Source organism: Anomaloglossus baeobatrachus, chromosome 2 (genome assembly GCF_048569485.1).
Source record: "Anomaloglossus baeobatrachus isolate aAnoBae1 chromosome 2, aAnoBae1.hap1, whole genome shotgun sequence".
Classification (NCBI taxonomy): Eukaryota; Metazoa; Chordata; class Amphibia; order Anura; family Aromobatidae; genus Anomaloglossus; species Anomaloglossus baeobatrachus.
Window position 1 is genome coordinate 36,920,855 of NC_134354.1, and position 18,214 is coordinate 36,939,068.

General features: G+C 52.0%; 1 protein-coding gene across 2 annotated transcripts in view; it reads right to left on the bottom strand.

The window, feature by feature from the left end:
* Positions 1–18,214, bottom strand: part of LOC142290908 (MORC family CW-type zinc finger protein 3-like) — a 156,823-nt gene that overhangs the window by 85,356 nt on the left and 53,253 nt on the right. For both annotated transcript variants that reach the window (XM_075334988.1, XM_075334989.1), the window contains exons 8-9: positions 10,445–10,564; positions 10,265–10,362 (exon numbers count right to left, since the gene is read on the bottom strand). In XM_075334988.1, coding sequence (XP_075191103.1) covers positions 10,265–10,362; positions 10,445–10,564 — 218 coding nt within the window. The remainder of the gene's footprint in view (positions 1–10,264; positions 10,363–10,444; positions 10,565–18,214) is intronic.

Consider the following 18,214-nt stretch of genomic DNA (forward strand, 5'->3'; position numbering starts at 1 on the left):
CTCCGGAGGAGACACACAGTACTACACTAAAAAGTGTAGCTCCTCCCTCCTAGCATATACACCCCCTGGAAGACCATATCCAGCCAGTTTAGTGCAAAAGCTGAAGGAGGACATCCACCCACAAGTAGAGATAGAGTAAAACCCGGAATAACCCGGAACCTCTGTCTACAACAACAGCCGGTGAAAACACACGGAACAAGAACTGCCAACAGGCAACAGGGAGGGTGCTGGGTCTCCCATGTCGGAACTATAAGAAAAAGAATTTACGGTAAGTAAACAAAATTCTCTTTTTCATCATCGGTCCTTATGGGAGACCCAGACCATGGGACGTCTCAAAGCAGTCCATGGGTGGGAAATAAACAGAAAACTGAGAAGTAGGCAAAACCTAACTTCACAAATGGGCGACAGCCACCTGAAGGATGCGTCTGCCCAAGCTCGCATCTGCCGAAGCATGAGCATGCACTTGGTAGTGCTTCGAAAAGGTATGCAGACTAGTCCAAGTGGCAGTCTGACAGACCTGCTGAGCCGTAGCCTGGTGCCTGAAAGCCTAAGAGGCACCGACAGCTCTGGTCAAGTGTGCCTTGATCCCCGGCGGGAGAGGCACTTGAGTACACTGATAGGTATCGGAAATGGCCGACCTAATTCAACAAGCTAGGGTCGGCTTGGATGCAGAGAGGCCCTTACGCTGACCAGTGGTCAGCACAAAAGGAGAGGTGCACCGCCTGAGAACAGCGGTGCGAGACACATAGATCCGGAGCGCCCGCACCAGATCCAGAGTATGCAACGCCTTTTCAAGGCGATGAACAGGAGCCGGACAAAAGGAAGGCAGGGAAAAGTCCCGGTTAAGGTGGAAGCAGAAACCACCTTAGGGAGAAAGTCCGGAGTCGGACGGAGAACCACCTTGTCTTGATGAAAAACCAAAAAAGGGTGACTCCGAAGAGAGTGCAGCCAAATCAGAGACTCTCTTGAGGGAAGTTATGGCCACTAGAAAGACCACGGTCTGTGAAAGACGAGACAAAGAAACCTCCCTAAGAGGCTCAAAGGGGGGTTTCCGGAAGCCGTGAGGACCGGATTAAGGTCCCAGGGCTCCAAAGGCCGCCGGTAAGGCGGAATGATGTGAGATGCGCCCTGCATGAAGGAGCGCACCTGAGCCAGCCGGGCGATACGCCGCTGGAACAACACTGACAGAGCCGACACCTGTCCCTTGAGGAAATTGAGGGACAGTCCTAGCTGTAGACCGGACTGTAGAAAGGACAGGAGGATCGGCAAGGCAAAAAGGCCAAAGGCTACTTCCGAGCCCGAGTCATAGTGGAGATGACTTCAGGAGGGATACCAGAAGTCGTCAAGATCCAGGACTCAAAAGCCACGCCGTCAATCTGAGAGCCGCAGGATTCTGGCGGAAAGACGGACCTTGTGAGAGAAGGTCCGGACAGTCCGGGAGATGCCATGGCACTTCTACGGACAGATGAAGCAGGTCAGGGTACCGAGCTCGCTTGGGTCAGTCTGGAGCAATGAGAATGACCCGACGGCCCTCCATTCTGATCTTGCGCAGGACTCTGGGCAAGAGCTAGAGGGTGAAACACGTAAGACAGACGAAGCTGGGACCAATCTCGAACCAGTGCGTCTGCTGCAAAAGCCTGAGGATCGTGGAGCGAAGGTCCACGTCCGGAGAGCCCTACTTGCGGCAGATTGACCGAAACACTGCCGGATACAGAGCCCACTCGCCGCTGTCCACGTTTGACGGCTGAGATAATCTGCCTCCCAGATTTCCACGTTTGGGATGTGGACTGCGGATATGGTGGACCCGGAGTCATCCGTCCACTGAAGGATGCGTTGAACTTTTAACATTGCCAGGCGGCTTAGTGTCCCGCCCTGGTGGTTGATGTAGGCAAAACGCTGTCGCGTTGTCTGACTGGACTCAATGAAAGGCTAAGAGAGCTAGAAGCACAGCTCTGATTTCCAGCACATTGATCTAGAGGGCTGTTTCGGACGGAGTCCAAATGCCCTGCGCTCCTGGGGGAGATATACTGCTCCCCAGCCGGATAGACTAGCATCCGTGGTGAGGATCACCCGGGACGGGGCAAGGAAGGAGAGTCCCTGAAGAGAGAGGGGCCGAAGCCACCACTGAAAAGAGCCCCTGGTCTGTGGCGAAGCCACCAACCCGTGGAAGGAGGAAGTCCGCTTGTTCCAACAGCGGAAAATGTCCAGCTGCAGAGGACGCAGATGGAACTGGGCAAGGGAATCGCTTCCAGTGACGCCACCATCTGACCCAGCACCTGTATTAGGTGCCTGATGGAACGACGTCGGGGCCTCAGCAAGGGGCGCACCGCCAGAGGAGGGACTGCTGTTTGACTAATGGCAGCTTCACAAGTGCCGGCAGAGTCTCGAATTGCGTCCCTGGGTACGTGAGCTTCTGGGTCGGAGTCAGAGTGGACTTGATGACAAGCCACCCGAATTGGCTAGAGTGGCGAGAGTGAGCGAGGCACTCCGCTAACAGTCTGCACTGGATGAAGCCCTGACTAGAAGGTCGTCCAGGACAAAAGGATCACTGCCAACCCCTGGAGGTGCAGGACCGCAATCACTGCTGCCATGACCTTGAGAATACTCGAGGGGCCGTGGCTAACCCCAAGAGAAAAGCCACGAATTGGAAATGTTCCACTCCGATTGCAAAACGTAGCCAACGCTGGATGCTAGGAAATCTCCTTGGGTCATTGACTGATCGCAGAGACTCCATGCGAAAATGCCACACCTGAACATGCTTGGAGAGAAGCTTGAAATCCAGGTCGGAAATCACCGTCCTTTTCGGGGACTAGGAAGAGATTTGAGTAGAAATCTCAGAACCGTTCCCAGTCGGGAACCGGTACAATTACTCCATTGGCCTGCAAGAATGCCACGGCCTGTGAGAAGGCGGCGGCCTTGGAGCAGGGGGGAGTTGACAGAAAAAAAATCTGTTTGGCGGGCTGGATAGAATTCTATCCTGTAGCCGTGGGAGATGGTATCCCGCACCCACTGATCGGAGACGTGTTGAAACCACACGTCGCCAAAGTGGGAGAGCCTGCCACCGACCGAGGACTTTGCTGGCGCGGCCAGATAGTCAGGAGGAGGTTGCCTTAGTGGCAGCAGCTCCTGCGGTCTTCTGAGGGCGCGGCTTTGTGCGCCAGTTGGGTTTTTGGTCCTTGGCTGAGTTAGTGGACGAGGCCGAGGGCTTAGAGGACGACCAGTTAGAGGAACGAAAGGAACGAAACCTCGACTGGTTCCTGCCCTGGGCAGGTTTCCTGGTTTTGGTTTGTGGCATGGAAGTACTCTTCCTGCCAAAAACTTCCTTAATAATTTCATCCAGTTGTCCACCGAATAGTCTGGTTCCAGCAAAAGGGAGCCCAGCAAGGTACTTCTTCAGAAACATCTGCCTTCCACTCTCGAAGCCACAGGGTCCTGCGGACAGCGAGGGAATTAGCCGGGGCCACCGCAGTGCGGTGAGAGTCTCCAGCATGGCAGACATGGCATAGGATGAAAAGACTGAAGCCTGGAAGTTAAGGCAACCATTTCGGGCATAGAGTCCCTGGTGAGGGAATGCATCTCCTCTAGAGAAGCAGAGATGGCTTAGAGAGCCCGCACTGCTGCAAAAGATCGGGAGAACGAGGCCCCTGCCGCCTCACATACAGAGTTGGCCAGAAGGACAACCTGGCGGACAGTGGAATCCTTAAGTGAGATGCCATCAGCCACTGATACAACTGTCCGGGCTGAGAGTCTAGACACCGGAGGGTCCACCTTTGGTGAATGAGCCCACTCCTTGACCACTTCTGGTGGAAAGGGAAAACGGTCATTAGAACCACGCTTTGTGGCAGACCCTGGGCTTGGTCACAATGACCTGAAAACTGGAGTGGTTGAGGAACACACTCCTTGATCTCTTAGGCAAGGTAAACTGTGCTCTTTTGCCAGAGAGGGTTGCTCCTCTGATACTGGCGGATTGAGGTCCAGTACAGAATTAATGTACGCAATCGAAACACTAATATCTGCGTCACCTTCGGACAGATCAATGGGGGACATGGAGGTAGCGTCCGAGCCCCCAGTAAAGGAATCCTCCTCGTCCTGCGAGTCAGCTCGTGAATCAGAGCCGCGGGACGAGGAAGGAGAGGGGACCCTGCGTCTCCTGTGAGGAGGACGGGGTCTGAGACCAGAAGAAGAATCCTCTGTGGTCCTTGCTGAGCGAGCCGTAGCAGCAGAGGCGCCCTGAGAAGGGGGCTAATGCATGCTCAGCAGAGTCCGGCACAGCTGTCCCATGGTCTGTGGTCCTTGTTAATTTCTGCGTCTGTAACCTCCTGAACACAAATCATTGAAATGGCTAGGACTGGCTACCAGGGGGTGTATATGCTAGGAGAAAGGAGCTACACTTTTTAGTGTTGTATTTTGTGTGTCCTCCGGAGGCAGAAGCTATACACCCATGGTCTGGGTCTCCCATAAGGAACGATGAAGAAAAATCATTTCAGAACTTTTTCCAACTTTAAGATCACCCATAATCTTTACAAACCAGTGAGGAAAAAGTGAGGAACAAAAATAAAAATATCAAAACTATAATAATGGAGTTGCATAAGTGTTAACACCCTCTTATTAATGGGCATTTGCCAATCACATTTACACTGATGTTACATAGTAGTCAGTACCATTTACACTGTACCCCTGTAACTCTGCAGCAATTGCTGGCAGCACTTTTATGTCTATTTTCAAAAAGACGACCTCTGGATCTGACGCGGAGCACGTGCTCTCAGTTACAGGGGTGGGGGTCCCGCCTGTCAGTGCTCAGACCATACGCCGCACACTGCAGAGGTTACAGGGGTGGGGGGTCCGCCTGTCAGTGCTCAGACCATACACCACACACACTGCAGAGGTTACAGGGGTGGGGGGTCCACCTTTCACTGCTCAGACCATACACGACAAGCTGCAGGGGTTACAGGGGTGGGGGGTCCGCCTGTCAGTGCTCAGACCATACGCCGCACACTGCAGAGATTACATTGATGGGGGGGACCGCCTGTCAGTGTTCAGACCATACGCCACACACTGCATCACATTAGCCTGCACTATTGTTATCCCAGAAAGAAGCCTCTTCTAATCATGATGCACAAGAAAAGAAAAACAGTTTGCTGAAGACAAGCAAACTAGAAACAAGGATTACTGTATCCATGTCCTGTGGTCTGATGAGACGAAGATAAAATTATTTGGTTCAGATAGTGTCAAGCATGTAGGCAGCAGCCAGGTGAGGAGAACAAAGATAAGTGTGTCCTGCCTACAGTCAGGCATGGTGGTTGAATGTCATGGTTTGGGGCTGCATGAGTGCTGCCGGCTGTGGAGAGCTGTAGTAGGGACCCATAGAAGTGCTTTTGGGCACGAAACGGCCATCGTCCTGAGGGGACACGCACCCAGCTCTCCTCCCGTTTTTTACCTGCACCGTTGGATGAAATAAAGAATGTTAATATCTGGATCTTCGTTGGTATGTGCCGTTGTTTTTCTATTTGCTGGCTTTATGAGAAAACTTCTCTGTTCAACGAGCACCCACGGCCAGTCTACCTCCTGAAACGACTTGAACTAGCCTACTCCTTGCTGACACCGGTGGGAGACACAGTGCGGTGGTGCAGGACCACTTCTTTCTATTGTTTGAAGCAAAGCATGATCCGCTCCTAAAAACAGTCTTTATAAACTAATGTTTTAAATATGGTAATTAGGTTTTTGACTAGTCAAAGGGACGTTAGTTTCTCCAGACTAGTGGGCCCTCAGCATGATATCAGGCCCCTGTGGGTGTGATCACATAATTTGCAGAGAGCCGCGTCATCGCCTGCGCTCTGCAAATCCGGCGAATGTGCGCGGCTTTCTTTACTACCATCATTGAACCTATGAAGTCGGGTGTACAAATCCTGTCTTCAGAGAGGCACTGTGCATGTCCGGAAGGGTCTTCAATGCTGGCGGTGAGAGGACATATGGGGGACATGACAAAGTTCACTTAACTACTCCCAGTTTTATGTAATATCTCCTCCGTACATATTTAAGCTTCACACTCCAGCTAGTGATAAAAAAAGTTGGATGCACACCATAATAATATTAATTAAAAAGTATAACTCACCATACAAAAAAAAAAAAAAACAAAAAAAAAAAAACAAAGCTCCCATACAAGTCAAAAGATGGAAAAAAAATAAAAAGTTATGCATTTTTGGAAAAACAGAAAAAAAAAAAAAAAAAAAAAAAAGAAGAAGAAAATGTAAAAAATAAATAATTTTTAAATTTTATTATTGCTTTAAAACACTGAACCCAAAAGACTCTGGCGGTATTGCAGGTTTTTTTCTTTTACATCTCACTTGGAATTTGTTTCTCTGTTTTTAGTCCATTATATGGTAAAATGAACAGTATCATACAAAAGAAGGGAATTTTGTTACTTACCGTAAATTCCTTTTCTTCTAGCTCCTATTGGGAGACCCAGACGATTGGGGTGTATAGCACTGCCTCCGGAGGCCACACAAAGCATTACACTAAAAAGTGTAAGGCCCCTCCCCTTCTGGCTATACACCCCCAGTGGGATCACTGGCTCACCAGTTTTAGTGCAAAAGCAAGAAGGAGGAAAGCCAATAACTGGTTTAAACAAATTCACTCCGAAGTAACATCGGAGAACTGAAAACCATTCAACATGAACAACATGTGTACCTGAAAAACCACCAAAAATCCCGAAGGACAACAGGGCGGGTGCTGGGTCTCCCAATAGGAGCTAGAAGAAAAGGAATTTACGGTAAGTAACAAAATTCCCTTCTTCTTCGGCGCTCCATTGGGAGACCCAGACGATTGGGACGTCCAAAAGCTGTCCCTGGGTGGGTAAAGAAATACCTCATGTTAGAGCTGCAAAGACAGCCCTCCCCTACGGGGAGGCAACTGCCGCCTGCAGGACTCTTCTACCTAGGCTGGCGTCCGCCGAAGCATAGGTATGCACCTGATAATGTTTGGTGAAAGTGTGCAGACTCGACCAGGTAGCTGCCTGGCACACCTGTTGAGCCGTAGCCTGGTGTCGTAATGCCCAGGACGCACCCACGGCTCTGGTAGAAAGGGCTTTCAGCCCTGATGGAACCGGAAGCCCAGCAGAACGGTAGGGTTCAAGAATTGGTTCCTTGATCCATCGAGCCAGGGTGGCTTTGGAAGCCTGCGACCCTTTGCGCTGACCAGCGACAAGTATAAAGAGTGCATCCGAGCGGCGCAGGGGCGCCGTGCGGGAAAAGTAGATTCTGAGCGCTCTCATCAGATCCAACAAATGCAAATCCAATTCATATCGATGAACTGGATGAGGACGAAAGGAAGGTAAGGAGATATCCTGACTGAGATGAAAGGGGGATACCACCTTAGGGAGAAAACCCGGAATCAGGCGCAGCACTACCTTGTCTTGGTGAAAAACCAGGAAAGGGGCTTTGGATGACCGCGCTGCCAGCTCGGACACTCTCTGAAGAGACGTGACCGTTACCAAAAAAGGCCACTTTCTGTGACAGTCGAGAGAGTGAAAAGACATCCCTCAGAGGCTCAAAGGGCGGCTCCTGGAGAGCAAGTAGTACCCTGTGCAGATCCCATGGGTCTAACGGCCTCTTGTACGGAGGGACAATGTTACCAACCCCCTGCAGGAACGTGCGTACCTGAGGAAGTCGTACTATGCGCTTCTGAAAGAATACAGACAGCGCTGGGACTCGTCCGTTAAGAGAGCCGAGCGACAAACCTTTTCCCAATGAAAAGTTGATGATCCACCCGAAACTCTGGAGAGTCTCCAGCGCCACGTTCAGGCTGTGTCGGCATGCCTCTTGAGAGGGTGCCTTGACAAGTGGATCGTCCCAGTAAGGATCACAGAGTGACCCTGAGAGTGCAGGACTGCTCCCACTGCTGCCCTGAACTTGGTGAAAACCCGTAGGGCTGTCGCCAGACCGAAGGGCAGGGCTACGCACTGAAGATGCTCGTCTTCAATAACGAAAACGTAGCAAACGCTGGTGCTCTGGAGCAATCGGCACGTGGAGAAAAGCATCCTGATGTCTATTGATGCTAGGAAAGCTCCTTGCGACATTGAGGCAATGACGGAGCGGAGGTTACATCCGGAACCGCCTGGCCTTCACGTGCTTGGTGAGCAGTTTTAGGTCCAGAACGGAACGGAAAGAGCCACCCCTTTTTTGGCACCCCAATCAGATTGGAGGAAAAAAACGTGTCTTGTTCCTGAAGAGGAACAGGGATTACCACTTCTTCTGCCTGCAGAAGAGCATCGGCTCGGTGGGAGGAGTGGGGGGGAAGTTCTGAAGAATCGAGTCGGAGGACGAGAACAGAGCTCTATCCTGTACACGTGAGACAAAATGTCTCTCACCCACCGGTCTGTGACCTGTGGCAGCTAAATGTCGCCAACCGGGAGATTCTGCCACCAACCGCGGATGCGGAGAGAGAGAGCTGAAAGTCCTGAGGAGACCGCCTTGGTAGCGGTTCCTCCTGCTGCCTTCCTTGGGCGTGATTGAGCCCGGCCGGAAACTGAGCCCCTCTGAGCCTTTTGAGTCCTTTTGGACGAGGACAATTGGGACCTGCCCGAGCCTGGGAAGGACCAACCTCGACTGTCCCTCCAGGACAGCATTACTAGGGTAAGTCGCAATGCAGACATTGCGAGGTTAAGGACACCACCTGCGGCACAGATGTACATGTGCTCAAGACCAGCTGCGCAAGCCCAGCTGAAATAGGATAGAGTGCCCATACGGCTGCGAATGCCGGAGCAACCGGCACACTGATAGCTTCACAGACAGATTTCAACCAGAGGTCCATCTGTCTGTCAATGGCATCAGCATACAAGCATAAAGGACACATGACACTGCAGCACATGCAAGACAAGCAGCATATAGAGTCTGTGCTTTAGCACCCCTGATCTTTTGCTGCTGTTTCTAGGTCTGCATCCTGAATAGCGACCGTACAAAAGTACAACAGGACACTTCGGCATTAGTGGGTCAGCACTTTAGTTGCCGCTTACCGCCCGCACAAAAGCGGGTGTGTGGCGCCGGAATCCTGTGCTGTAGCTCAGCGCTTGTCTCCGTTTTCCCGCTCTGCGTGCCGGAATGGCTGCCGGCGTCCAGAGGAGAGGGGCGGGCCGAGGGCGTGCCCGAGACAAGAGCGGGAACCCGGCGCCCACTGTGTCTAGTGAAGGGGGCTGGAGAATGTAAATAAGGCTCCAGCCCTCGGCGCTGCTATAGAACAGCGTCTCCCCCTTTCCCTGAGTGACAGGGTGGGGGCGGGAACGAAGCGGCGCTAGGCCGCAAAAGCCGGGGACTAAAGTTAGAAGCGCCGCCGCCGTAAAAGCGCGGTCGGCGCGTCCCCGGCGCACTACAAGTCGCAGCTGCGCCGCCGCTCCAGGGGCGGTCGGCGCGGCGGTCCCCACACGTAAAGTCCCCCAGTAATCTGCAGGGATTATAAGCCCAGCGCACAGCGCTACAGTCCCCGGCGCACTAGCACACCCAGCAAGCCTGGAGTGTGCGTGGCCTGCCATACGGGGACACAGAGTACCTGAAAGTTGCAGGGCCTTGTCCCTGAATGGCACTCCCGCTCCACATCCAGCAGGTTCTATGGGTCTGTGGATGGAGCCCGGCCTCAGGGCTTGGTGGCCGGAAAGATCCCACTTCCTCAGAGCCCCTCAGGGGGATGGGGAAGGAAAACAGCATGTGGGCTCCAGCCTCCGTACCAGCAATAGGTACCTCAACCTTACAAACCGCAAGTGGGGTGAGAAGGGAGCATGCTGGGGGCCCTAGTATGGGCCCTCTTTTCTTCCATCCGATATAGTCAGCAGCTACTGCTGACTAAACAGTGGAGCTTATGCATGGATGTCTGACCTCCTTCGCACAAAGCAGAAAACTGGTGAGCCAGTGATCCCACTGGGGGTGTATAGCCAGAAGGGGAGGGGCCTTACACTTTTTAGTGTAATGCTTTGTGTGGCCTCCGGAGGCAGTGCTATACACCCCAATCGTCTGGGTCTCCCAATGGAGCGCCGAAGAAAAATTACATGTCTATCGGAAAAATAAACCTTGAAATGGTTATGTCAATGGAAAAATAAAAAGTTATGACTCTTGGAACGAGGGGAGGAAAAAAAAACTAAAGTGCAAAAATGAAAATTGGCCGCGATGAGAAAAGGTTAAACGTGTAATTTATCTTCGTGTAGAGTCATTTTGATAACATTATGTGTTGCAGAGTATAATAGAAAAGCTTCACACCTTATCCAGCCACTGATACTAACCTGTAGTCGTTTGTGTAGTCAAAGTCCTGTTTGTTGTGTGTGGGCTTTAGATAGTTACATTCAATGACACCGACCACACCAACGCCCATGTTATTAGCCTAGAGGAAAGTGAACACATAATCAGTCCGATCCATTCCCTCCTACAACACAATCCATACACCCAGCACACGCACACCTCACCTTCAGCTGGCAGCCGACTCTCACGTAGGCCTTTATCAGCCGGTTCTTGTGGTACATCATCATGCCGTAGTGCTCCTTGTTCCGACAATTATAACCAAAGGTGATTTTCACTGGTTTATGCTGAGCAAATTAAGGAAAAAAGGGAATTTTGTTTACTTACCGTAAATTCCTTTTCTTCTAGCTCCTATTGGGAGACCCAGACAATTGGGTGTATAGCTTCTGCCTCTGGAGGCCACACAAAGTATTACACTTTAAAAAGTGTAACCCCTCCCCTCTGCCTATACACCCTCCCGTGGACCACGGGCTCCTCAGTTTTGGTGCAAAAGCAGGAAGGAGAAAACTTATAAATTGGTCTAGGGTAAATTCAATCCGAAGGATGTTCAGAGAACTGAAAACCATGAACCATAAGAACAATTCAACATGAACAACATGTGTACACAAAAGAACAACTAGCCCAAAGGGCACAGGGGCGGGTGCTGGGTCTCCCAATAGGAGCTAGAAGAAAAGGAATTTACGGTAAGCAAACAAAATTCCCTTTTTCTTTGTCGCTCCATTGGGAGACCCAGACAATTGGGACGTCCAAGAGCAGTCCCTGGGTGGGTAAAAGAATACCTCAATCGAAAGAGCCGAAAAACGGCCCCCTCTTACAGGTGGGCAACCGCCGCCTGAAGGACTCGCCTACCTAGACTGGCGTCAGCCGACGCATAGGTATGCACTTGATAGTGCTTCGTGAAAGTGTGCAGACTAGACCACGTAGCTGCCTACCACACCTGCTGAGCCGTCGCCCGGTGCCGCAATGCCCAGGACGCACCTACAGCTCTGGTAGAATGGGCTTTCAACCCTGAAGGAAGTGGAAGCCCAGAAGAACGGTAGGCCTCGAGAATCGGTTCCTTGATCCACCGAGCCAAGGTTGACTTGGAGGCCTGAGAGCCCTTACGCTGGCCAGCGACAAGGACAAAGAGCGCATCTGAACGGCGCAGGGGCGCCGTGCGAGACACGTAGAACCGGAGTGCTCTCACTAGATCCAAAGAGTGCAAATCCTTTTCACACTGGTGAATTGGATTAGGGCAAAAGGAAGGCAAGGAGATATCCTGATTTAGATGAAAAGGGGATACCACCTTAGGGAGAAATTCCGGGACCGGACGGAGAACCACCTTATCCTGGTGAAAAACCAGGAAGGGAGCTTTGCATGACAGCGCTGCAAGCTCAGACACTCTCCGAAGAGACGTGACTGCCACTAGGAAGGCCACCTTCTGCGAAAGACGGGAGAGAGAGACATCCCGCAGTGGCTCAAAAGGCGGCTTTTGAAGAGCCGTCAGGACCCTGTTAAGGTCCCAAGGTTCCAACGGACGTTTGTAAGGTGGGACTATGTGGCAGACCCCCTGCAGGAACGTGCGGACCTGCGGAAGCCTGGCTAGACGCTTTTGAAAAAACACGGAGAGCACTGACACTTGGCCCTTGATAGAGCCGAAGGACAAACCCTTGTCCACTCCAGATTGAAGGAATGAAAGGAATGTGGGTAAGGCAAACGGCCATGGAGAAAAACCGTTAGCAGTGCACCAGGACAGGAAGATTTGCCAAGACCTATAATAGATCTTGGCGGACGTTGGCTTCCTGGCCTGTCTCATGGTGGCAATGACATCCTGAGATAACCCTGAAGACGCTAGGAGCCAGGACTCAATGGCCACACAGTCAGGTTGAGGGCCACAGAATTCAGATGGAAAAACGGACCTTGTGACAGCAAGTCTGGGCGGTCTGGAAGTGCCCACGGTTGACCCACCGTGAGATGCCACAGATCCGGATACCACGACCGCCTCGGCCAGTCTGGAGCGACGAGAATGGCGCGACGGCAGTCGGACCTGATCTTGCGTAGTACTCTGGGCAGCATTGCCAGAGGGGGAAACACATACGGCAGTCGGAACTGCGACCAATCCTGCACTAACGCGTCCGTCGCCAGAGCTCTGTGATCCTGAGACCGTGCCATGAAGGCCGGGACCTTGTTGTTGTGCCGTGACGCCATGAGATCGACGTCCGGCGTTCCCCAGCGGCGACAGATCTCCCGAAACACGTCTGGGTGAAGAGACCATTCCCCCGCGTCCATGCCCTGACGACTGAGAAAATCTGCTTCCCAGTTTTCTACGCCCGGGATGTGAACTGCGGAGATGGTGGAGCCTGTGTCTTCCACCCACTGCAGAATCCGCCGGACTTCCTGGAAGGCCAGACGACTGCGAGTGCCGCCTTGGTGATTGATGTAGGCGACGGCAGTGGCGTTGTCCGACTGGATTCGGATCTGCCTGCCCTCCAGCCACCGATGGAAAGCCAATAGGGCTAGATATACTGCCCTTATCTCCAGAATATTGATCTGAAGGGACGATTCTATCGGAGTCCAGGTTCCTTGAGCCCTGTGGTGGAGAAAAAACGCTCCCCAACCTGACAGGCTCGCGTCCGTGGTGACCACAGCCCAGGTTGGGGGTAGGAATGATCTTCCTCCCGACAGAGATGTGGGTAGGAGCCACCACTGAAGTGATGTTTTGGTCGCGAGGGAAAGAGAGACGTTCTTGTCGAGGGAAGCCGCACTCTTGTCCCATTTGCGGAGAATATCCCATTGGAGTGGCCGTAGATGAAATTGTGCAAACGGCACTGCCTCCATAGCTGCCACCATCTTCCCCAGGAAGTGCATGAGGCGCCTTAAGGGGTGTGATTGACTCCGAAGAAGTGATTGCACCCCTGCCTGCAGAGAAAGCTGTTTGTCCCGCGGTAGCTTGACTAACGCTGGCTGTGTGTGAAACATCATCCCAAGGTAAGTCAGTGATTGGGTTGGTTTCAACTTGGATTTCGGGAAGTTGATGATCCACCCGAACTGCTGGAGAGTCGCCAGAGCGACGGTAAGGCTTTGTTGACACGCCACCCGAGAAGGGGCCCTGACTAGGAGATCGTCCAAGTAGGGGATCACCGAGTGGCCCTGAGAGTGTAGGACCGCCACGACGGATGCCATGACTTTGGTGAAAACCCGTGGGGCTGTCGCCAGGCCGAAGGGCAATGCGACGAACTGGAGGTGTTCGTCCCCGATGGCAAAACGCAGGAAACGATGTTCGGGTGCGATCGGCACATGGAGATAAGCATCCTTGATGTCGATCGATGCCAGGAAGTCTCCTTGTGACAACGAGGCGATGACTGAGCGGAGAGATTCCATCCGAAACCGTCTGGTTCTCACATGTCTGTTGAGTAGCTTGAGGTCCCGAACGGGCCGGAATGACCCGTCCTTTTTGGGCACTACGAACAAGTTGGAGTAAAAGCCGCGACCACGTTCCTGAGGGGGAACGGGGATCACAACACCTTCTGACTTCAGAGCGTCCACTGCCTGAAAAAGTGCATCGGCCTGAGCGGGGGGCGGGGAGGTTCTGAAGAAACGAGCCGCAGGACGTGAGCTGAACTCTATCCTGTAACCCTGAGACAGAATGTCTCTCACCCATCGGTCTTGAACATGTGGCCACCAGGCGTCTCCAAAGCGGGAGAGCCTGCCACCGACCGAGGATGCGGCTAGGGGAGGCTGAGAGTCATGAGGAGGCCGTCTTGGAGGCAGTGCCTCCTGCGGCCTTTTGGGGGCATGACTTGGACCGCCACGCATAGGAGTTCCTCTGGCCTTTCTCCGGCCTGTTGGAGGAGGAGGATTGTGGCTTGGCGGAGGGACGAAAGGACCGAAACCTTGATTGTATTTTTCGTTGCGGAGGCTTCTTAGGTCTGGACTGGGGTAAGGAGGATTCCTTTCCCTTGGATTCCTTAATAATCTCATCCAATCGTTCGCCAAATAAACGGTCGCCAGAAAAAGGCAGACCAGTTAAGAACCTTTTGGAAGCCGAGTCTGCTTTCCATTCGCGCAGCCACATGGCCCTGCGGACTGCCACGGAGTTAGCGGATGCTACAGCCGTTCGGCTAGCGGAGTCCAGGACGGCGTTCATGGCGTAGGACGAAAAGGCTGATGCCTGAGAGGTCAAAGACGAAACCTGCGGAGCAGAATTCCGTGTGACAGCATTAATCTCAGCCAGACAAGCAGAGATCGCTTGGAGAGCCCACACAGCGGCAAAGGCCGGGGCGAAAGACGCACCCGTGGCCTCATAAATAGACTTCACCAAGAGCTCTGTCTGTCAGTGGCATCCTTCAGGGATGGGCCATCTGCAACAGACACAACGGATCTAGCAGCCAATTTGGAGACTGGCGGATCCACCTTGGGAGAGTGAGACCAGCCCTTAACAACTTCAGATGGAAAGGGATAACGCGTGTCAGTATGCCGTTTAGCAAAGCGCTTGTCCGGGACCGCCCTGGGCTTCTGGACAGCATCCCTGAAGTTAGAGTGATCAAAAAACGTATTTCGCGTACGCTTGGGGAACCGAAACTTGTGTTTCTCCTGCTGAGAAGCAGACTCCTCCACAGGAGGAGGCGGGGGAGAGAGATCCAACACCTGGTTGATGGATGAGATAAGATCATTTACTAAGGCATCCCCCTCAGGTGTATCAAGGTTAAGGGCGAAGTCAGGGTCAGAGCCCTGAGCTCCCACATCCGCCTCGTCTTCCTGAAAGTCCTCCGAGCAGCGTGAGGAAGACGGGGGAAGAGTCCCAGCGAGACCGCTTTGCCGGTCTGGGACTGCGGTCCGGGCAGGAGTCCTCCGCCTGAGACCTAGGGGCCAACCTGGGAGCGCGCTGCGGCGCGGACCGAGAGGGGCATGGAGGAGACAAGCTAACAGGAACCGGGGCCTGTGAAGGGTCCGGTCTGGATTGCAATGCCTCCAGGAGCCTAGAAGACCATTTGTCCAAAGACTGTGCCATGGATTGAGAAAGGGACTGAGAGAGTTTCTCAGCAAAAGAGGCCAACCCCTGTGACTCTGTCCCTGCATGTTCAGGGGGAGCAGGGGGGGTCTACTTGAGCCGAAAGGCCCACCAGTGCCAGAGGCTCCAGCTGAGCAAGCGTGGCAGGAGTCGAACACTGCTCACAGTGAGGGTACGTGGATCCCGCAGGCAACATAGCCCCACAAGAGGTACAGGCCGTGAAAAAAACCTGTGCCTTAGCAGTTTTGCTCCTTGTGGACGACATGCTGTTGTCTCCTAGGAGAGTGACCAACTGAGGGTATATAGGGACCAAGGTATACGGACTGACCGAACAGATACATATATTTATGTTTATTCAATAGAGATATAGAGATATATATATATCTATATATATATATATATATCTATACCGGCACCCCAAGGGGGCCAGCACCGGGTGACCGGTGTGGCTTACCGACCGCTAACGAGCGGAGTGTGTCCTCCAGATTCCCTGCCTTGGATCCCCCGGAGCTGCTGAGCTGTTCACTGAGAAGCATCCACCGGCAGAATGCCAGAAAATGGCCGCCGGAGCTCTCAGGGGAGGAGTGGAGCCGAGGGCGGCGCCAGCCAAGAGCGGGAATCTGGGGTCCCCACAGTGGTCAGTGAGGGGGTATGAAGACATGCAGGATGCTCCAGCCCTCACATCCGACGTCATGCCGGTTAACCCGCCCTTACCCCTGACAGGCAGGCCCGGGGGCGTGATTTTTGCGACTAGGCCGCGGTGAAGCCGGGGACTAAATTTGAGGCCGCGCCCGACAAGCAGGCACGGTCGGCGCGGAAGTCCACCGGCCTCCTCAGTTTTAAAAGTACCGCGGCTCCCGGGAAGAAGGTGCGCTCTCTGTACGATCCCCGACAGGGATACAGAGTACCTTTAAGTTGCAGGGCCCGGTCCCTGGGGTTGAAGAGGCTCCGGTCCGGCAGGTTCCCTCAGGGGCTGCGGATGGAGCACGGTCCCAGCAAATGGAAGACCGCTCAGGATCCCACTTCTCCCAGAGCCGCTAAGGGATGGTGAAGGAGACGGCATGTGGCTCCAGCCTCTGTACCCGCAATGGGTACCTCAACCTTAACACCGCCGACATAGTGGGGTGAGAAGGGAACATGCCGGGGACCCCGTGGGGGTCCTCTTTTCTTCCAACCGACATAAAAAAAGTCTGAGAATTCATGAGTGGATGTGTGCCTCCTTCCACACAAAGCATAAAACTGAGGAGCCCGTGGTCCACGGGAGGGTGTATAGGCAGAGGGGAGGGGTTACACTTTTTAAAGTGTAATACTTTGTGTGGCCTCCAGAGGCAGAAGCTATACACCCAATTGTCTGGGTCTCCCAATGGAGCGACAAAGAAACTCTACTTTAAAGGACATCGGTCACCAGGTTCTTGCTGTGTAATCTCAGAGTAGCATGATCGCCCCGTGACTCTGTATCAACCTGGGTTTATGAGGGATCGGTCCTGTCAAACTAATCTGATCAGCTTCTATGAGGAGGTAAGTTCCAGACAGGACCAGGGAAATGCAGTAGATGTTGTCCATATGGACTTTTCAATGTCCCGCACAAAATTTGGGAATAGGTGAAAATATGTGTAGCTGGGTTAAGAACTGGCTCAGTGATTGGAAACAAAGGTTGGTTATTTCCATTAACACACTCGGACTGATCACACTTAACAGTGGGGTAGCACATGGGATCAGTATTGGGCCCTCTTCTTTTCACCATTTATTAATAATAACCTTGAAGAGGGCATACAGAGTATAATCTCAACATTTGCAGATACTAAACTCTGCAGGGTAATTAATACAGAGGAGGACAATTTAATATTACAGAAGGATTTATGTAAGCTGGAGGCTTGGGCTGAGAAACGGCAACTGAAGTTTAATGTTGAAAAATGTAAGGTGATGCACTTGGGTAGAGGGGAATAAAATGTATAATTATATACTTAATTGCAAATCATTAGGTAAAATGTTCACTGAAAAAGACTTGGGTGGACAGCAACCTCAACTTTACTGTCCAGTGGCAGTTGGTACCAAAACTAATAAAATAATGGGATGCATTGTAAGAGATGCTCATGCAAAGAATGTAGTTTTACCCCTACACAACTCACTAGTGTGACCACACTTAGAAGACTGTGTACAATTTTGGTCTTCTTGTATAAGAAGGAGAGAGCTACACTAAAGCGTGTGCAGAGAAGAGCAACCGAGGTTATTAAAGAAATGGGTGGACTGCAATACAAAGATGGGTTATTAAACTGATGGTTTCTAAAGTTTGGAAATACGAAGACTTCAAGGCGATATTATTATATACAAATATATGAGGGGACAGTACAGAGACATTTCTAATGATCTTTATACACCTAGGCCTGATTTGGGGACAAGAAGGCATCCACTACGGATAAAGGAAAGGAGGTTTAATTATAATCACAGATGCAGATTCTTTACTGTACGAGCAGTGAGATTATGGGACTCTGTCACATGATGTTGTAATGGTTGATTCACTACTAAAATTCAAGAGACCTGAATGCTTTTCTTGATAAACTTTACAGGTTGTGGGCACTAAATTCTGTGATTGGATGGTGAACCAAAGGACTAGTCTGATTACCGCATGTGGAGTTGGGATGGAATTATTCCCGTAAAATGGAGCTATTACTGTCTTGCCCCATGGGATTTTAGCCTTCCTCTGAATTAACATGTTTGGCTATAGGTTGAACTCGACGGACTTAAGTTTACCTTCAACATTAAAAACTATTAAAATGTGATGTAAGGGCCAAAGGCCTGATTCCAGCTGTTGTCTGTGCAGTCATGGGACCTCTGAAGCAGGGAATGGAAGGGACATTTTTCAATTGTCCAGTTCTCCTTCTGGTCACTCAGCCAGTCCCTGCTCAGCACATCCTTCTCCTTGGTCGTGGGACAGAAGGGAAAAAAG